Consider the following 19976-nt stretch of genomic DNA (forward strand, 5'->3'; position numbering starts at 1 on the left):
TAATTTCATTAGTCATGTTTTGTGGCAAATGACTAAAATAATGTGTGCTGAAGTATGAATCAAGATATTAATTATAAACAATTATAGGAAAGTATGTTAGGCTATACACTGTAAAGGTTATCATGACAGGAAGTCATATTTTACATACACAGTGGGCATACTTGGAAAGTTCATTCTGAACTTAGAAAGATTACCCATCTGAGCAATATTCCATATGCTCATAAACTGGGGAATACCATGAGAAGCATATCATACTATATATGTATATATTCAATGTATATATGGAAGATCCAGCATAAAAGGTGGCTGAGGAAAAGAAAGGGAAAGTAATGTAAACAAAAGACTTTCTGTTAAGATGTTGTGCAAAAATGGAGAGCACTCTCAATGAAGTGTATTTTTAAAAAGCAATAGAAATTTGCATTTTAATTCCGATTACCTAATGTAGAGAAATCAGTCAAAAATATCAAGAGGAATACAATTGGAAGTAAATAAAATGATCCTTACAAATGAAGACGGCTTAAGCGGTGTTTGCAAATCTACCAAGTAAGGAAATTACTCTCATAAATGTTGAATATGTTAAGTGTTCTCTGAATAAGAAGGTGAGAATTTTGAATGTGTGTGAAGGTGAGGATCTGAGACCTTGTCAGCCTGATGCAGCAGGGGAGAGGATCTCCAGCTCCAGGGGGTCCATGAGGAAGAAGCTGAGCTGCAGGAAAGCACCTCTGCAGATGCCTGAGAACGGTTCACCCTCCTCTCTTGGCTGACTGCTGTGCCTGGCTGCTGGTTTGAGGGGACCAGCCAGGTTTATGCGGTAACACGCCCAGTAGACACCCTTTTGTTTCCCCACAATTTCTTTGGAGTAGCTAATATTCCATTTGAAGCTAAGATCCCCCATAACTGCAGTCTTTCCAGACAGCAAGTGAGCGACCCCTTCATGGCACGCACATGTGCGCACGTGCACAAACACCATACACAGAGGCACGACAGGGAAGTGATGGGTCACCCAGAAGTTAAGTTCATGGCTGTTGTCCAAATGTTATTTCCCTAATGCTCTGAGACATTCATAAAAACCAGAGTTTCATTGGAAAGGAAGCTAATTTGGATGCACTTTCCAGTTTTGCCCCCTAATATTTAATTATTTCATCAGTGCCATGGCTGTAAAGGTCTCTTCATTCCCTCCTGTACATTTCTCATCACTTTACTGATGTGTTTATCTTTGGTACATAGTATACCTTACAGAAAATTATTTTAAAGCCTGAATTATTTTTACTTTAAAGTTTTCTCAGAGACTGAGGATGGGATTATCTAAAAATGTGTGTGTGTGAATGTATACTTGTGTGCATATATATATAACGGGCATACAGAATTATACATACAAATATCTATGTGGTGGATCAACCCACTAGAGTTAACAAATAGTGAATTTAGTATAAATGTAATGTATAATCTTATAGTTTTGGCTAAATGATAGGCTAAAAGCTACAACTTTGCCCTCTTGTGAGAACACTGGTCAAATCTTTTGAATAAAGCAGAAAAAAAATAGTGATATCTTTATGTAAAGAATTTTCTCAATAAAGTTACCAGGACCAAAGTACTGAGGCAGTTACCATGTTCAGGCAAAGCCTTGAGTTCTGGACAGGTGACTAACTCCAATAAACACTACAAGGAGGGCTGGAAGGAGGATCTAGGGAGCTACAGGCCTGTCAGTCTGACATCGGTGCCAAGGAAGGTCATGGAGCAGATCATCTTGAGTTCTATCACATGGTACATATAGGACAACCACGTGATTGGATCCAGTCAGCATGGGTTTATGAAAGGCAGGTCTTGCTTGACCAACCTGATCTCCTTCTATGACAAGGTGACCCACTTAGTGGACTAGGGAAAAGTTTTGAATGTTGTCCACCTGTATGTTAGTAAAGCCGTTTACACTGTTTCCCACAGCATTCTCCTGAAGAAACTGGCTGCTCATGGCTTGGATGGGCATATGCTTTTGCTGGGTAAAAAAATGGCTGGATGGCTGGGCCCAAAGAGTTACGAATGGAGTCAAATCCTGTTGGCAGCCAGTCATGAGTGATGTTCCCCAGGGCTCAGTATTTGGGCCAGTTCTGCTTGATCTCCTTATCAATGATCTGGACAAGAGGATTGAGTGCACTCTCAGTAAGTTTGCAGATGACAGCAAGTTGGGTGGGAGTGTTGATCTGCTGGAGGATAGGAAGGGTCTACAGAGGGATCTGGACCAGCTGGATCGAGGGACTGAGGCCAGTTGTATGAGGTTCAACAAGGCCAAGTGCTGGGCCCTGCACTTGGGTCACAACAACCCCATGCAATACTACAGGCTCAGGGAAGAGTGACTGGAAAGCTGCTTGACGAAAAAGCACCTGGGAGTGTTGATTGACAGTCAGCTGAACATGAGCCAGTAGTGTGCCCAGGTGGCCAAGAATTCCAACAGCATCCTGGCTTGTATCAGAACTAGTGTGGCCAGCAGGACTAGAGAAGTGATCGTCCCCCTATACTTGGCACTGGTAAGGCTGCACCTTGAATCCTGTGTTCAGTTTTGGGCCTCTCACTACAAGAAAGACATTGAGGTGCTGGAGAGAGTTCAGAGAAGGGCAACAAAGCTGGTGAAGGTTCTGGAGCACAAGTCTGATGAGGAGCAGCTGAGGGAACTGGGCCTGTTTAGCCTGGAGGAGGCTGAGGGGAGACCGTGTCGCTCTCTACAACTACCTGAAAGGAGGCTGTAGTGAGTTGGGTGTCAATCTCTTCTCCCAGGTAACAAACAATAGGACGAGGGGAAACAGTCTCAAGTTGCACCAGTCTTTTCCAACCTAAAAAATTCTGTTGTTCTATGATGCTATCATTCTAATTCTTGAAGACACACCATTCAAACTGCTGGAGCTACCCATGATGCCAAAGACGTTAAGAGGAAACACAGAAAGGATAGAATTCCATGCCTAGAATGGGATTGATGTCTGGTATTGGGCAGCTGTTTTGGCACCAAGACTCTTTCCCAATATATTTTTGATCTACTAGCAGGACTTCATAGCAGGTGTGGCATGCAGCCTCAGTTCAATTCCAATTGGGCTGCAGTTCCCTTTAGAAACTTGCCACCTGTTTCGCCAAACAAATCTTTGCTTGATAGATTGCTGAACAAAGCAAAACAAAAGAAAACAAACAACACTCACAGATATTAATATTTTTTAGTGAAGTGGAAGGTTGACTGCTCTTTCAGATTGATAAAGTCCTGTACTAGAAAAGCAGTGTAGAAGCAACAGCCTAGCCCTGGGCTGCAGTGAAAAGGAGTTTTATATCGAAGTTTTCACAGTTTTCTAGGCATTTTGAAGCCCTAGAAGTTAACAGTGAAGAATGGAAGAGGAAAAAAACTTCAGATTTTCAAAGTTCATAATGAACAATACCATCAAGATGAAAAGGAAGAAAAGTCTATTGTATTGACTGAAAAAATAGTCATTCAAACTTCAGCATTACAGCTCTTTATATGGATGGAAGTGCTAAAATAAGCATACAAAGCTAGTTTCTTTAAAAATGAATATACAATATACAATCTGCAGGATACAATAGTATTGTTTTCAGCATTGGTGATTTAAGGTTGACATAATCATTCAGGAATATGTATTCTGAGCCCAACTGATCATTGTGCTGTTCCAGCCCTGCAGCCACCTAAACCCATTTGTTCAGCTACTGGTGCAGTAAATAAAACCTTGTGTTGCCTCAGCCTTGAAATACTTTACCAGCATTCTACACATGCAGAAGGAAAAACCTAACTGTTCTCATCACTGCATAGCACCTGGTTGTCTGCTTTATTCCTTAGGCTTTCTGATACAGTCCTGTGAATTCTGAGGTCTGCTTTCATTCAGAAACCTGTGGCAATTCCTTGGTGGTTGTACATAGGCAGATCTTCTTCCAGGTGTACACCTCTTGCAGTCACACAGGCATTGAACATGCACTGAAATGGATGCAGGATAGAGGTTTTCATAATTGCATTTGAACAAGCCCGCTGCATTGCTTTGATGGTGGCCAGTGCATGTGACATGTACGAAAGAGTTCCCTATTTTCATTTATTAACTCTTGTTTGGGGTTAAACTATTCATTTGCACTTTACTGTCAGATGAAGACTACAGGTGAAATAATTGATTGTGAAATGGCAGCTCTTTAAATTAGGTGCTCATGGACGTTGCCTGATCTCTGGAAATTAGTGGTTCTTCAACTCCACTCAGTATGATAATTTCAGTGTGTGAGATTCAGGTGGTCCCAAATACAGCACGGAGCTTGGCACGAGGGAGGTGTTATATGTTTGCTAAGCTGAGATCTATTTTTAGTCATTCTTACTGAAGTTTCCCTATCTGCAATTGTGGAATGGCAATATTTTATTATTTTATGAAGCACTTGGAGTCCTGGAGTTGAAAGCCTCGTGCTGCAAATATTACTCTGTGATGAAGAAGGTGATAAAAATACCCTGGGCAAAAATAGTGTTTGCTGACATTTCAGAAATGACAGTCTGTATATTAGAAGTTATGATAAAGCACCACAGTCTACACTGGAGTTTATAATGTTTCAGAATTTGTTCATTAAGTCACAAAACGTTAAACCTTCAGGCTCACTCGTGAGGCCTCTGTTCACATTACTAGTCCTAGTGAAGCCAGAAGAGTGACTTACACAAAGAGGGCTTCAGGATCAGTCCTTAAACATCTGTTGTTTTTTTCCAGAAATTCATCTAGTCTGTGATTTCATAACATCTTTTTGATGGATGCTTGATTATTCTTTTCTTTTTTTTTCCAAGTGGGACTGCAGCAATGTCTCTCCTTTGCTTCCTAGCATCCTTTGTATTTTTGTCGGCAAAAGGTGAAGGTATCAGGTAAGTGGCAGCACCAGGCCTGTGTTTGGATTACCATGGACTATCCAAGTGCTCTCTGCAAACAGACAGAGTATGTTAGCTGAACTGGCAGTAAGATTCTAATGGGTGGAGGTGAGGACAACATCTGTCTTTCCTATCTTGTACTTGCCAAGGCTTTTTGTTGTTCCTGAACTCTCTCATGAATATAATATGTGGATTTTTGTCTGATCTAATGAATCCAAGACTCAGAGATTTAGAAAGAAAACATATTCCAGATGTGTGCTGCAATTCCTGACTCAGGTGACTGCATTTTCAGTAGTAACCTTTTCCAGTATGTCCCACACACCATATTGAATATCTTGTGAAACTGCTTCTTTTGTGAATGGTCAGAAGAGAGATGTTAAGAGCATCATGATTAATAAGCTATAGCAAGGCTAAAAAATCAATCATTTCTCTTTTGTTTCACCGATTACTGTTGGATGCAATGAATCCAGGACTCAATGACTTGGCTTTGAAGCAGGACTGCAAATTTAGTCTGGAATCTCTGTAAGCAGTTCCATCAGAGCTTGCTTTATTGTGCAGTGATGCCTGTTGCAGACGTGAGCAAAGCAGAGTTTCAGACTGGAAGACTGCCCACCACTCCGCCAGGTTCTGGTGTCCAGCCTCGTGTGTGCTCTCTGTTCCAACATGGAAATGACATTCCTGGCCTGTTTGAAATTAGATTTTAAGTCCAGATAAACAGCTTCCTACAGCATCAGACGATATAGTCCGAGGAAGAACAGAAGACTAGCAAGTGAGAACAGTGACTTGTTGAAGTCTGGAGCGGCTGTACCAAGGTGCACACTGTGCAATCTCGCACACTTTCACCTGTTCTTTCTTTCAGTTGCAATTGCATGTAATTCAATTGCACACAATTTTAATAAGTGTTATCAAATACAGAGGAGATACTGAGTGCAAAAAAACCAATGGAAACACTTAATAGAGCTAATTGCATGGTCTTAATCAGAAGAGTCTTTCCTCAGAAAATACAGATCCTCTCCAAATGTAACTGTTTATTAGAATGTTTCAGCAGCTGCAAAACACACACCAGTGCATTATAATTCATCCTTTTAATAAATGCTTTGGTGAAAGCTTTTGTATAACAGCTTTTTGTCTAATTTAAGAAGAAAATAAGTCCCAGTGTGTCAGAATTCGTCGCAGAACAGAGGATTATTTTTCTTGACCAACCCTAGACATCCGACTAGTGATAGGAAACAGCCTATGTATGAATGGATTGTGGCTGTGTGCAGGTTTAAGCTTGTGCTTACGTATGTATTATCATGAAATCAGATTCGAGAAAAAGTAAAAGTTGTTTACATTAATGAGGAGAAATGTCATAGAACTCATCTAAAAACAGATTATATAAATACAATGACATATGGCAAAGCTAATTAAAAGTTCTTGGTTGCAGTGTTTTTGCAAGTCTCTCATAGTCAAGTGTTAATAGGTCCATTTTGGAGCATGGGAGTGCTGACTCCACAAGCAATGAACACATTTTAATTTCTGCAGCAGCTCTCAACATACAACAAGAGTTGTTGCTATATTTATATCTCCTCATGCATCCTCCTCTTTACACGTAGTTCGTGCCCAGTGTCCTGGTTTGTGGCCGATGGTTTTCATTGTACTGGTGTGCTTTTGCCTGCTGGTATTTTGGCAGTGAGTAGTGCTGGCCAGTAAGTTATTGACTTTCAAAGTTCTTGAAGCTTTTTTTGAAAAGCAAATCATGTGATAGATCTTGGATAGTCAACGTAGATTAAAAAGATCTACTAAACCTTCTCTATTACAGAGATTAAGCACTAAACCATGGAAATATTTGAAGAAATGAAAAAAAAAAACAAACAGAACTGAATATTTTGATATATACATATATACATAGACATACAATAAGTGTACTACCTGAAAACAGGATTCCATTTGATTGCTGTACAAATGAATAGAAACGGTGTAATTTCTAAAGTGGAAGCTGGGCTGATGACAAGGAGGGATTGTGCATAAATGCATTTCACACAGAAGCTGTCATGTTTGTTCCCTAATCAGAATTAACTTGAGAAAAAGCATCACCAGGTTAGAATAGCCTCCATAGTCTTTTAAAATCCTACTGCAGTGTTTTTTTTCCCAATAACCCCTAGCACAAGCAAATTATGCTAGACAACTGTACACCTCATGGTCTTCTTCAACTATTTCTTAAGTCTGATGAAGCTTTAGAAAAGAAAAAAAAGGCCTTTGTCCTTAGTTCCTGGCATTGCATATAAAGGACAAATTAGCTTGCATACACTTCTCATGATGGGAACTACTTCAATCATATTTCCTGTAACTTCATGTTTCTAGGCCAAGTAATCTTGCATTTGATTAAGTAAACACCTTTGTCCTAATGACTTTATGCCTACTTTAGAGGCATTGCTGTGCCTATTGTTCTACAAATTTATCATGGAATTTTTGAGGGTTTTTTTTTGTTTGTTTATTAGGGGTTTTTTTAAAACTTATCGGTGAAGTATAGGCAAAAACCAAATAGAGAAGAAATTTTGTTATTTTATCATTAGTATGGAAAGTCCAAATGAGAAGCCAGGTTATGAATAGTACAAGCGATTAAAAAATAAAAAGGCTTAATAAAGAAACAGATTTTAATGTTTTGCTGGTGATGTCATGAGATGAAGTATATAGAGAAAGGAAGATTAAATCAAGAAGATTCATGTCCAGTATTGACCTCAGATAATATTAGCAACAGCTCTACTTCAAGACTTGCATGAAAGACCTTTCCCACCTGCCACTGTAAGCAGTGTGTGTTGCTTTCTTCATATTACATTAACACAGACACTGGTTACTGGAAATTAAAGGCTTCGTTTCTGAGATGTCATCAAAATATGTTACTGTCATGTGAAATCCAGGAAGATGACCCATCCACTACTAAAATTATTACCATGAACATACAAAACTTGGCAAGATTGGAAGGAGCCTTGTAATGCATCTATTTTATATTTATTAATGTTTACCTTGCTTTTTCCCACTTACTACTTCAGGTTGCCAGACTGTTTCAGAAGCAACATTAATATGGATAAGAAAAAAAAATTAAGATGTTAATGAGTAAGGAAAAGTATTTACTAAAAAGAGAACTGGCAACCATATGTAAAAAACCCTTGCCAAACATTGTCAGTGTTGATAGTCTTGTCTACGTTTCTATGTGGCCAAACTATGTGTCTGTTCTTTATGATGATAGTGAATGCTGGAAATTTTTATATTACAGTTGGTCCAGGAACTTGCATTTAGAATTACAGCAGCAAGCACATTTTTAAGTACTTGTATTTAAGAAAGAAATACCCAGACTGTTTTGTATCAGCTGTTCAATACAGTAGATTGTTGTTAGAGTCTTCCTTTCACAGCTTATGTAAGGTTCAGACTTGAAAGCTTTAATTCATAAACAGAAATCAAAGAAAGACAAGATAAAACAATGCATGTGAGGAGCAGCTGAAGGACATTTTCTGTCTGTTTTGGGTGATACCAAATTATGCCAGTTATCAAGTATTCTTGTATAGCTGAGAAATGCTTCATGTTTCTTGATACTATTTCTATGCTTTCCCACACTGAGTTTCACATGAGATGATATCAGGTTGTATGACCTCTGATTCTTCAGCATCACTGTGTCTTGCAAAGCCAGTGGATGCAGAAATGCCTGGTCCAGAAATCCTCACCTTTTAAGATCGCTGAGAGGAAGAAAGGCAGAGGTTGCCATGCCTGGACACAGAACTCCCACCCATGTGTTGCAGATAGCTCTTCCCTGTGTGTGAGGATACGCAGGTACCACATATTTCACCCATAGTGGTTGCTAGTAGATTGACATCAATGGTCTTGGCTGCATTTGAAGGAGAAGACAACCAGTATGACTGACTGAGTCTGGGCTGTCTGGAGTAGTTGCAAAACAGATGCTAAACATAATTTAGATGTTTCCCACCCTGAAACCTCAATCTTACTTATATGTGAGTAGAGAAAAGATGGTTAAGGAGTTGAGGAGGGACTAAGGCTAACTCTAGTTCAGATCATGTTCTCTAGTTATGCTGACTCTTCAAAACTATGCAAAAGCTTAGATGGCCAGTTCACCTTTGCAGTGTGCTCAAGGGAGGGGCGATACATGTCCTACTGTCCTTCAAGACAGGCCAGCAAAGATCAGTGAGGACTTGGAGTAAAATTTCAGAGGCACTCTCTTTTGTAAAGTACACATTAATAAGCCTTCCACATAAGGGCCAACCCAAGAGCATGAAAAGTTGGCAGAAACTTAGTTATTCCTACAGAGCCTCTATAGACCCGTCAGTGTGCACTGATAACTAGCATGGTGGAGTGCAGGTGAGTGTTTGATATTAAATCAGAACAAAACTCTAGCTAGAAAACTGAGGGGTTTTTTGCTCATTAATAACTAGGCATTTTTTTCCTGAAAAGTGAAGTCTGAGTCTGTCTCTTGGGTTTATTTATGTTTGGCTTGGTTTTGCCATAGTCTTTTAAATACTCACACAAATCTTATTAATTTCGCTCATATTTCCAGTATTTGCTGTTTTGCTCAGGACTTTAAAATGTACTTGCCTTCTTTATGCGACATATCCATGGCTCAAGCAGTATTTACTGTCATTAGTAATGCAAATAAATAGAAACCTTTTTTTTTTTTTTTTTTAAATTTATACTTATCCTAAGCATTCCTGAATTAACTTACATTAGGTAGAGTCTGGGTTAATAGGAACCAGAATATATTTGCTTTCTTTCACTTGTGTGAGGGAGGATGAGAAATATATCTACTATGTAGTGTTTGATGCCTGTTCGAAAAAGTCAGTTAGTAAATGTTCTACAGATTACAGTATTCTGCCTGTTGTATTTGCAACCTTGTATTTGCTTTGTCTCATATAATCCACACTTTCATTTATTTACTGGAGATAGCATTTCCAAAATTAACATTTGATTATATGTTTTTTGGCTCATGTATTAGCTCTACAGTGGGGCAGAAAAGAGGGAACTGTGCAGTAAATAATCTCAGGCGTGGGATACATTGTGATCACCTGGCCAGGCTGTGTGCATACACATATATATATATTCATGAAAAAGTTGCATAGACTGTTGAGAAAGAGCTTTCTATTTTCCTCCCAGTGTAACATTTTCTTTCTTTATTTCTTGATCCCTGCTACTTTATCATCCAAACATATCAAGACTCCCTGCTGTCCCTCAGCCCACTATAACCAGAGAGCAAACTTTAGGTAGCAAAGGATCAACAACCATCTCCCCCTGTGCCTCCTTGAAGAGCAGGACCCAGTTGCAGGCTTTCCCAGAAATGTGTCATCAGAAAAGCTTCAGACTACCACCACCAGCAGCAGTTTTTAGCACAACCAGGCAGGCCAGTGACCCACAGGAGTCTGAGAGGCAAGGGAAAAAGGAGATGTGTAATTTTGTCATCCCTTCTGTCTCACAGGAGCACATTCACACCCCCAGAGATCCAAGAAGCAGAAGTTCAATGGCTAGATGCAGACTGGGGGAAAAGCATGAAAAGCAAGGAGTTGATATTAATGGTGATAGCTTGACAGTGACCTTAGAACTCAAATGATATGTGAATAGCAGTAATGAAATGGTGCAGATCGCTGTCTGAATTTTGTGTCCTGACCTGTGGCAGGAAGAGTTAGTGTTAGTGATTCATTCATGAGCCTCATGGCATTTGGAGGGCTGCTTGAGATCCCATTCCCCAAGCCCAGAGATTAAGGGGCGATCTCAATTTTCATGAGAAGTAATAAGAATAAAGTGATGTTCCAGCCCTTGCAGTTGCAGAGAAAAATGAATACTAACAGAATGCACCCCAAGGGCTCACAAACCAGGCGAATGAAAAGAGTGACAAATGAACAAATACAACTGCTGACTTTTAAGGCAGCATTCAACCACTGGAGTTTGTGCAAAGCCCTTTTGCAGCAGCTGGGGAAGGGAAGAGCCTGCAAGCAGCCACCCGGCTTTCTGGAGTTGGAAGACTCCCATGTCTCTGGCTCTTTTCGCTCTCCAGTGCATCCTCCTCTGTTGACAGGGCCTCGCAGTTTTATCATGCTGCCATTGGCCATCAGCAGCAGGGCTGGCAATGCTGTAGGCCCACACACGCTGCCTCGTGAGGGTGCGGTCATGTGTGAAGCACCCTGCTCCAAATCTGGCTCGAGCTCCTCCTCCACACCCATCCTTGGCCCCCACATCTCCAGTCATCGCCAGCTGGATGCCTCCATGGCTACTGTCATCTGGCGTGTATGCCAAGCCTCTTCTGCTGGCCCAGTGCTGGGGCTTGCTCCCCGGCTGCTGGCAGGGGCTGTGTAGGAGGGAGCGAGGTGCTAGGCTGCCCCTGTCCTGTTTGGTCTTAGGGCAGAGCCATAGCACCAGGGTGGGAAGAGGGAGCTGTGCCTTGGGTTACACCCTTACACCCCGTGTTTACCCTAAGTAGCCCATGGAGGGGAGGGCTTGCCTTGGAAAGTTGGTTTTCATAGAATCACAGAATGTCCTGAGTTGGAAGGGACTCACAAGGATCATGGAGTCCAGCTCCTGTTCCTGCATATGGTAACCCCACAGTTCACATCGTGTGTCTGAGGGCATTGTCCAGTCTCTTCTTGAACACTGTCAGGCTTGGGGCCATGACACCTCCCTGGGGAGCCTGTTCCAGTGCTTCACCACCCTCTGGGGGAAGAACCTTTTCCTAACATCCAAACTAAACCTTTCCTGGCACATCTTCCTGCCATTCCCTTGAGTTCTGTCACTGGTCAGCAGAGAGAAGAGATCACGCCTACCCTTCTTACTCTCCTTGGAGGAGAAGCCCCCAAAGCTTGTGCAGCACTGGAGTAGAGCAGAAGGGTGGGAGCCCAGACTGGCTCCCTTGGCCAGGGAGCCTCGGCTTGAGCAGAACAGGTCTCTGTGACAACATTAGCCCTTCCCACTGTGTCCCGATGGGTCCAGCGGGTACACTGCCTGCTGGAGCCAGGCTCAGACACCACCTCCCTCACATGACTTGGCTCCAGATAATGCGTGGAAGGAGTTGGTGCCAATGCAAATGTGTGACTGTGGGGAGAGAGGGTGACCTTCGCTCCCTCTGGTCACCAGCCAGCCATGATGGCAGCCGTCCTGCCACTAAGGGTCCTGGTGAACCTGTTGCCCCCACGAGCTGTAACCACAATGCTGCTGAGGAGACCCTTCCCGCAGTGCTGGAGAGGGATGCCCGGCCAGCCAGTCCAGCAGAAAGGGTTGCCATCAGAAAACAAGGGGCAGCTGAGGGGGGCACGGCATCCTTTTGGGGCTGGCGGTGGCCACCTCCACCAAAGTCAGTAGCAGATGTGAGCAGAAAGAGCAGGGTCCCTGGATCAGTTTGTGCCCAGCTGTGTCTTGGCTCCCTGTCCAGAAGGGACTTGGCCTCAGTCCCAGAGGAAGGAAGAGGAGCTCCCAGTGAGTCAGCAAGGCACAGCTCTCAGTCGCTTCTCACAGGGGCAGTTCAAGCAGCAACAGCAGCTTGCTTACGCCCCCAGCAGGTGTGGCCTTCTGCATCCCTACTTGGGATGCAAACGGCCTGAGCTTCTCTGCCCACCCTGCCCTCTCCTCCCACTCAGCTCTTCCTAAGTGGTAGCATGTGTCTTCTCAAGTCACTGGCGGGAAGGTCTTCCCAGTGGAGAGGTTGTCCTCTCTCCATATGCTAACGGTGTGTCTGGCACCATGAGTCCTCACCTCCACCAACAGCAGTGCCATGCCTAAAAAGTCGTGAGTATTTAAGTATGAGACTGGCTGTTTGCCTTCTCATGACATGAACAAGCCCTTTACCCCTTGGGGGATATTGTAATATGTTCTCTGAAACATGGTCACACTGACTTCTCTTCTCTGGTTTGCAGGAAGCATTATCAGTGGTGAGTGAAGACCAGTCCCTGTTTGAGTGTGCCTACGGATCGCCCCACCTTGCAAAGACAGAGATGACAGCCTCTTCCTCCAGTGAATATGGGCAGACATCAAAGATGAGTCCGCGTGTTCCCCAGCAAGACTGGTTATCACAGCCCCCAGCCAGAGTCACCATCAAGATGGAGTGCAACCCAAACCAAGTTAATGGGTCAAGGTAATAAGGCCAGTGTTACCATGGCTCAAGCACACTTTTGGGTTTTTTTTGTATTGGTTATAGCTCAGTTGTCTAATCCTGTGAATTTAGTGCCATTTTAGATGTCCCAAGATACACCACCTGGCCATCAGCTGCTGTCCCAAAAGCCTGCAGGGCTCTTGTACCCTATGGGTCACACCTACAATCCCCACTCAGGTGTTACTGAGACTCTCAAATGATGCTACAGGCAGGGTCTTCTCATGAGCTTGTGCAATACCTTTCTGTGTTTCCTCCAACTGTGGATCATTTTGGATGTGAATTTGCATTGCACACTAGTTGAAAGAGCTTATAATAAAGTTAGCAAAACCTGAGTTTGCTGTAGTCTGGGGCAACACCACTGATCCAAGGGTGTGGTGTCTGTGATCTAACACTCAGTGGAAGTTGTCAAAATACAGTCATTTGGGCAGATGCCTTTGCTCTAAATACAACCAGACAGAGAAGCACAGGAAATAAATTCTTGTAATGACAGAGGAAGTGAATTATTGATCTTTACTTTTATATTTACTGTGAACATAGTGCCAAAAAGCATAACCGTGGAGTTGGATTCAAGTGCTCATGCTGAAGAAACAGCATATGTATGGAGGCAAGCAGAAAGGAACAGGAAAAGACATTACTCAGCTCAACGGGCAGTAGCCACAGCATGTCAGCTCATTAATTGTCTGAGGACTTTTCTTATGAATGATGCTATGAAAGAGACTTGTATGGATTGAGTTGAAAAGAGTAATGCAGTGTGGATTTGTGGATATTGACTGGTAGCTTTCCCAAGCATAGTGGCAATCTGTGGGCTTTCTTCCACCTGGAAAGGGACAATGAAGATTTTTTTTGTCAAGGAAACTATCCAAACAAGTGCATTCCTGTTTAAAATGCCTGACTGTCAAAACAGTTTTCCTTTGGTGTTGCTGAAGGGCAGAGGTCCAGAGTCAGTTGCTTACAGTTGTTGGTAATGTACCAGTGAATACTGTGCTTCGCATCTCTCTGTCACAAACACCTGCCTGCTAATCTCATCTCCCAGCATCAGTTGTGACGAAAAGCCTCATCCATAGGCACTGTGGTTGCTGTTCACACTTGCTATGCTAATGTAATGAGCACCACAAGCAGGGCAAAGTTGTTTGACAGCTTATCGCACCTACGCTTTTCAGTAGTAAGGGTAGAAATTGTGCTAAGTCAAATCAGAATTTCCAGTGAACAGTCAAAGATTTGAGATATGCAGGAATAAACGAGAAACCCAAGTACAAATAATTAAGGGAGATCTTCTTGTAAGCCTGCTTATTCAGAAACAATTATAGTGATTTTTTTCTTTTTTTTTTGTGTGTGTGTGCTAAACAAATGCACAGAGATAACCACAAATGGAGTATTTATTCAAAATCTGTTTCATCTGCTTCATAAAATTACCTCTAAGTATTTCTTCTGGCATTTCTATAAGAAAACTGATCACAGTTTTTCTCAGTGTAAATTCCATAAAGTACATTAGAGTAGATAATTAGTGTTAATGTTTTTGAGATTAGTGGTAGAAGTTTGTAATGTTAAGCATAAATGAAGTCAGTCATATAGAGACTCCTGCTTTGACATACTCCCAGATTTTAAGGAAGAGTCTAGGTGATACAGATCCATTTGAAATTGTTCGTCAATCACATTTTTAAAGTAATCAAGCCAGAATCATGAATTTGTTCTCTTGGATTCCTGAAGTACTTAACTAGCCTGAATATTAGAGCTCAGTTTGTGAATCACAGGTATTTGTTTGTTGCTGTGATGGTTTAAGGAAAAAAAACATAAACTGTAATACTGTCTTTTATTAGTGGAGAACTTGCCCTCTCTAATCCTTGTTAGCAGCCCTGGTAAGGACTCTACTCCAATTTAGGAGATCAGGACCCTTTCCGAGTCCAAAACATGTGCTCACAGTTAGATCAGTTAAATTTGGTGTCCAGGCAAACCCATACAGCCTGTGGATGAGAACACAGAGTACAAAATGTGCTGTCATATGCCTTCATGCCCCAAACCAGCGGAAACTGGTAAAAGCCCTGATTTGGGAGCACAGCTCCAGGCACTAAAACCTGCAGGTTGCCGGGGGAGCCAGCCAAGCCCTGGCCTTGCATCCAGAGAGGCCTGAAAATGTTGTTGTGGATGAATGTGTGTGTTTGGGCATGCAGCTGAGGGAGGTCTTGTGCTCAGCGCCTTTGTGTCTCTCCCGGGGGCTGTGCCATCGTTGGATAAAAACAGAAGTAACCCAGGGAGTGGGGAGCTGCAGCCACTGGAGCAGTGTCCCAGCCACAGGGCTGGAGTTGGGCTCCCTGTCTTTGGCCTAAACTGGTGGTTCACGTGTTTCTGCCTGTCTGGCAGCCTGGCTTTGGCAGGCAGGACAGAATGGGCTTGTGTTCAGTGTATTTTACAGCCTGGAGGATGGGTCATGCATTCAGGTTGGGGGGCTCGCTGTCCCCATCTCCCAAACCTAAGGTACATTCACCTTGTATAGGTGAACTCGGAATACTTTCCAGGGATTGATAAGCATTCAAAAGCCCTGAAGTAAACAACCTATTTGGACATGTCTTCATAATGCTAATCATTTATCCTTCCTTTATGCTGTTTTCTGTCAGTGAGTGCATGCATTGAATCACTTAGGGTGGTACGTGGACTACCTGCACAATCAATAGACAGGAAATGGCTGCTGGTTTAGGCTGCCCAAGCTGCTCTTTGCGAAGAGCAACCTTTTTCTTTGCCTTTCCTTCAGAGGAGTCCTAGTCTTTTCACTAGCTGCATAAAATGTTTCTGCACTGTTACTAGCAAAACAGACATCAACTTTTGCAAGGATATATAATGTGAGCATCAGGAGAATTGTCTGTAAATCAATCTTTTTTCATTAGTCATGAGGCATAATTTTGATTCATACTTTTCTGGCAGAACTGTTAATTTTTATAAAGAAGTGGCACCCAGGAGATGCCAAGGCATCTGAAACCCCAGTGCATCATCCTGACCACCTTTACCACCATTACAGAAGAGATGAAAATCAGAAATTTTGTGTTCCTCTTTAACAAATAGTATTAGGTCTATCTATTTTGTCATTAGGACTTGGAGTTAAGTGCAAATCAGCTGAGAAGCATATGTGGACTAAGTTCTTAGTTTTGCTCTGGACAGCATCACTCAGAGGTGCTTAATATGGCCATCATTAGAAAGTGAACAGCTTGCAGTGACCGTTCTTTCCCAATATCAACCAGCGTGTGAGCTGGCACACAGGCTACGCTGCGGGAAGAGGCTGTACAAGTTACTGCTCTGAAGTGCAAAATGTTTTTGATCAGAACACTGGTTTTCTAAAGGGCACATTCTGACAGAAAATACAATGGGGAGAAATGTAACGGTTTCTATATTGAATTAAAAATAACCTGTAGCATTGGACACAGAGTTTCATTTATTAGTCTTGTATTTGACAGCCTCTTCTATTGAAGAGCAATGTGTAGTTGCTAACTGGAGAAAACAAGGACATTTCATACTTCATTGCAATCCCTAAAACATGACATTATGCTGAAAAATAAAAAAAGAAAAATCACTTATACACTATCAAAGATAATAGATTAACAGTACAAAAAAAGAATGCATATATGGCATGCTTATACTTAACACAAAAATAAAAAAATATTATAGTAATTAGCATATGCTTTTTATTTCATCAGAAAGCTATTATTTTATGAGGCCTAACATATGCCTGAAAAAATAGATCTTGATATTACACTTTGAATGGAGAACTAATATTGTTAATTAATAAATACAAATATGTTATGGCATTTCTAAAACTCATATACATGTGTGCAGGCAATATATAGTGTTAATACTTCGGGAACTGTAATCATAGTCATAGAATGTCCTGAGTTAGAAGGGACCCACAAGGATCATTGAGTCCAGCTCCTGCCTCCGCATAGGACAACCCCAAAATTCACACTGTGTGTCTGAGGGCATGGTCCAAACGCTTCTTTATTCCAGCCATTTGAAGAAAAAAAATGTGTATCACTCAAGCCTTACATAAAATGGAATTACTTATCAGTAATATGTTATTGCTAAATAATCATAGCAAATATTCTGATATGTTGATTAGTACCGTCAATACGGAAGTGACTATAGGTTAGTGTGATATGTGCACCTCTTACAAATCTGAAAACCATTTTTTACTTTCTGAAGTCCTGCTAGGCCTTTGCCATTTGTATGTTGGTGTCTGGCTGGTTTTGTGACAGATTACCTGCTCTTGGTCACACATAATATTGACCACAATTTATATGCACAGATTAGTGGTAACCTGCCATTCTGTAGACTGCTTTGCATTTTCTATTCTGCAGAAGCCTTCCGCACATAGCTCATTTGCAGTCCATAAATTTATTTCCTTAAATGAAATGCTCAGTTCTTAAAAATGCTTCATATGTTAAAAATTAACACATGCAGTAGCTATAGAGCTTGGAGCTGTTTTTCATTTTTAGTAGAACTGTACCTTCTCTGTTAACACCCATTTTAAAGTCTGGGTTGTCCCAAAGGAGTCTAAAATACCACAGCCACACTGCAGAGCCGCAGAAGTGCTGCCTCTAGGATCTCTGGAGTATCCTCTGTAATCGTCTTCCTGCAAGGGAATCTGGGTCTGAATAATACAGTGTAAAGAGGATGCAAAACAGGGTACCAGACCCCCCAAAGTGGTAACTAAAGAATAGTTAGCTTTATGATATTTTGCTCTCTGACTCTCCCTTCATACTGTGTTAGGCTGCTTCCTGGCCATATATTCTGTCATTTGGAGGGGGAATAAAATTTTAGGAGCATACTAAACCTCTTATACATCAACAATTAAGTACCCACTCAAAGCAGAAATGTACTCACTCTGCTAGGACTCTCCCCAGGTATACTTTGGATGCAATTGCCCCCCATTAAATCTCAAAACATAGCAGTCTCAAAACTGGCATTCCTATGAATACTGGAGTAATAACACTAGAATGAAATTAAAGGGTTATTTTCAGTGTGCTGTGGAGGGATTAGTGACACAGTTTTCTTCAACAATAACAGTATTTTTAAAGCTAAACCCTGCTGCACAACACCAGAAAATATAGCCTAAGGGCCTACCTTAAATTAAATAAAGCAAGAAAAGTTTAAATTAAAGCTGCCATTTACCTTGTTGTTGCAGCATATATAATGCAGGTTGTCACAGGTGGTATAAAATTGAGTTTCTTCAAATCCATTACATTGGCACAGCCATTACATTTCTTCCAGGTACATAAATCTAATGAAACCTTATGTGCCACCATATAGTCAATCTTTCACTTGAATGTAAGAATATTATTTCCTGCTATTTATTGTTCTGAGTCAGATGAAAAGATTCACTCTGTTATGGTAAACCACTATAATATAAATCCAGATACAGCATCTCATACTCTTACTTTTCTGTTTATTGTTCTTTACATATTTTATCAAATTAAGTATGAACAATTCTATTACAATGAATGAATACAATTCATGTTATACACTTAGGGTGAAATTCACTCCTGTGGAAGTGCTCTCATGAGGCCCTGGGTACTGCTTAAAAAATGTTTAGATCTATGAATTGCTTACTGGTCTCTGAAAATACTCACCCATGGGACTCCACCATGCCTGTGGGTGGGACTACACAAAGGTATCTTGGAAGAACTACATTCACTAGTAGGTAATCAATCTCTTTAAGGGAGACTGAAGTGGAACATAGAGTCTTATTCAGGCCACAGATAAATTTCACTTAGCATGAGCCGTGTGATGATTTAATTGAAAAAGCATTTTGAAAGTTAGCTGCAGTGAAAGCACAGCAGACATTTTCTAACATCAGCTCAGCTGATACACAAGTTTTAAAGAAATGCCAGAAGCAATTAGTCGTCATTAAGATTTAATCATGTACAAAATATTGTTTGAAGTACCACCAATTGTTGCTCAAAAACCATTAGAGAATGAAATTATCACTTAATGTATCTTTTGTACTGACTCTTTTGGGAGATACCATTTTTCTTTGCATGTTACTGTTCTAACTTTTCATCAAAGAGCCTCTGTACTAACTGGGTTAAATGGATCTGACACACAGGAGGACTTTTCAGAGTGACCTTGAGTTTTTTGTTTGGTTGGTTTGGTTTTCTTTTCCCCTTGGTGTGAAGCCTCCTAAGTGGTAGCTATTTTGTGCTATACAAATCTGGAAATTTGAATGGGTAGCACTTGAGGTACCCTGCGCAGTCTAGCCATGTGCTAGCTGATGTGCCCAGCCACTAAGGAGGGTGCATTCATCCATACAGAGCTCTGGATACCACCACAACAGGACCATTACGTTCATAGGAGCTGAGCTGATGTGCTTTAAGCTAGATGAAGTGCCTCTGCATTATACTCTGGTCTGTGGTACAATATTGGTGGATCTAGTCAGAGCATTTGCACACCTTGCTCGTGTCCAACATGTGGAGAAACAGAGCTGGTCTGCAGTAATCATCCTGACCTCACTTGTTTTTCAAGGGCATGGCTTTTTCCATCGCTGGAGCACAAGCCCGCGGCTAAGGCGCAGTGCCATCCCTTCCACATCTGGTGGCCTACCACCGGCATGCAGCCCTGGTATTCTTGGTAAACCTCAGCTCAGACTAAACAACAAGTATGGTCCAAAACCCATGGCAGTCAATGGGACAATCCTCTCTGTCTCCAACAGGGCTTGAGTCAACCCCTACATGACTCCACAGCAAAGTTGGGAGATCTGTATTAAGAGAATGACTTTCCTAATGTGCTTATTGGAGCTGCCTATATAAAGTAACATTAATCTTAGGTAAAAAGACATGATGTTAGTTATCTCAGACTGATAATCATGTTTCTCACTGGCTGGGTGGTTGGTGGAGTGGCTGCCCACCAAAGTGGAAAAAGTGCAAATTCAGGGTCTTCTCCATGGAGGACTTTATGTGTGACTGCTTCAAGAAGTTCCACTCTGCTCTGAAAATGCACCAGCTT

The 19976-nt window shown here is 41.6% G+C and overlaps 1 protein-coding gene across 2 annotated transcripts in view; it reads left to right on the top strand.

The window, feature by feature from the left end:
* The window catches only part of ERG (ETS transcription factor ERG), a gene marked incomplete at both ends in the record, with an annotated part of 105695 nt that overhangs the window by 61191 nt on the left and 24528 nt on the right, over positions 1-19976 (top strand). For both annotated transcript variants that reach the window (XM_080353971.1, XM_080353970.1), the window contains one exon: positions 12757-12974. In XM_080353971.1, coding sequence (XP_080210097.1) covers positions 12757-12974 — 218 coding nt within the window. The remainder of the gene's footprint in view (positions 1-12756; positions 12975-19976) is intronic.

This window comes from Nesoenas mayeri (genome assembly GCF_963082525.1).
Source record: "Nesoenas mayeri genome assembly, chromosome: 1".
NCBI lineage: Eukaryota > Metazoa > Chordata > Aves > Columbiformes > Columbidae > Nesoenas > Nesoenas mayeri.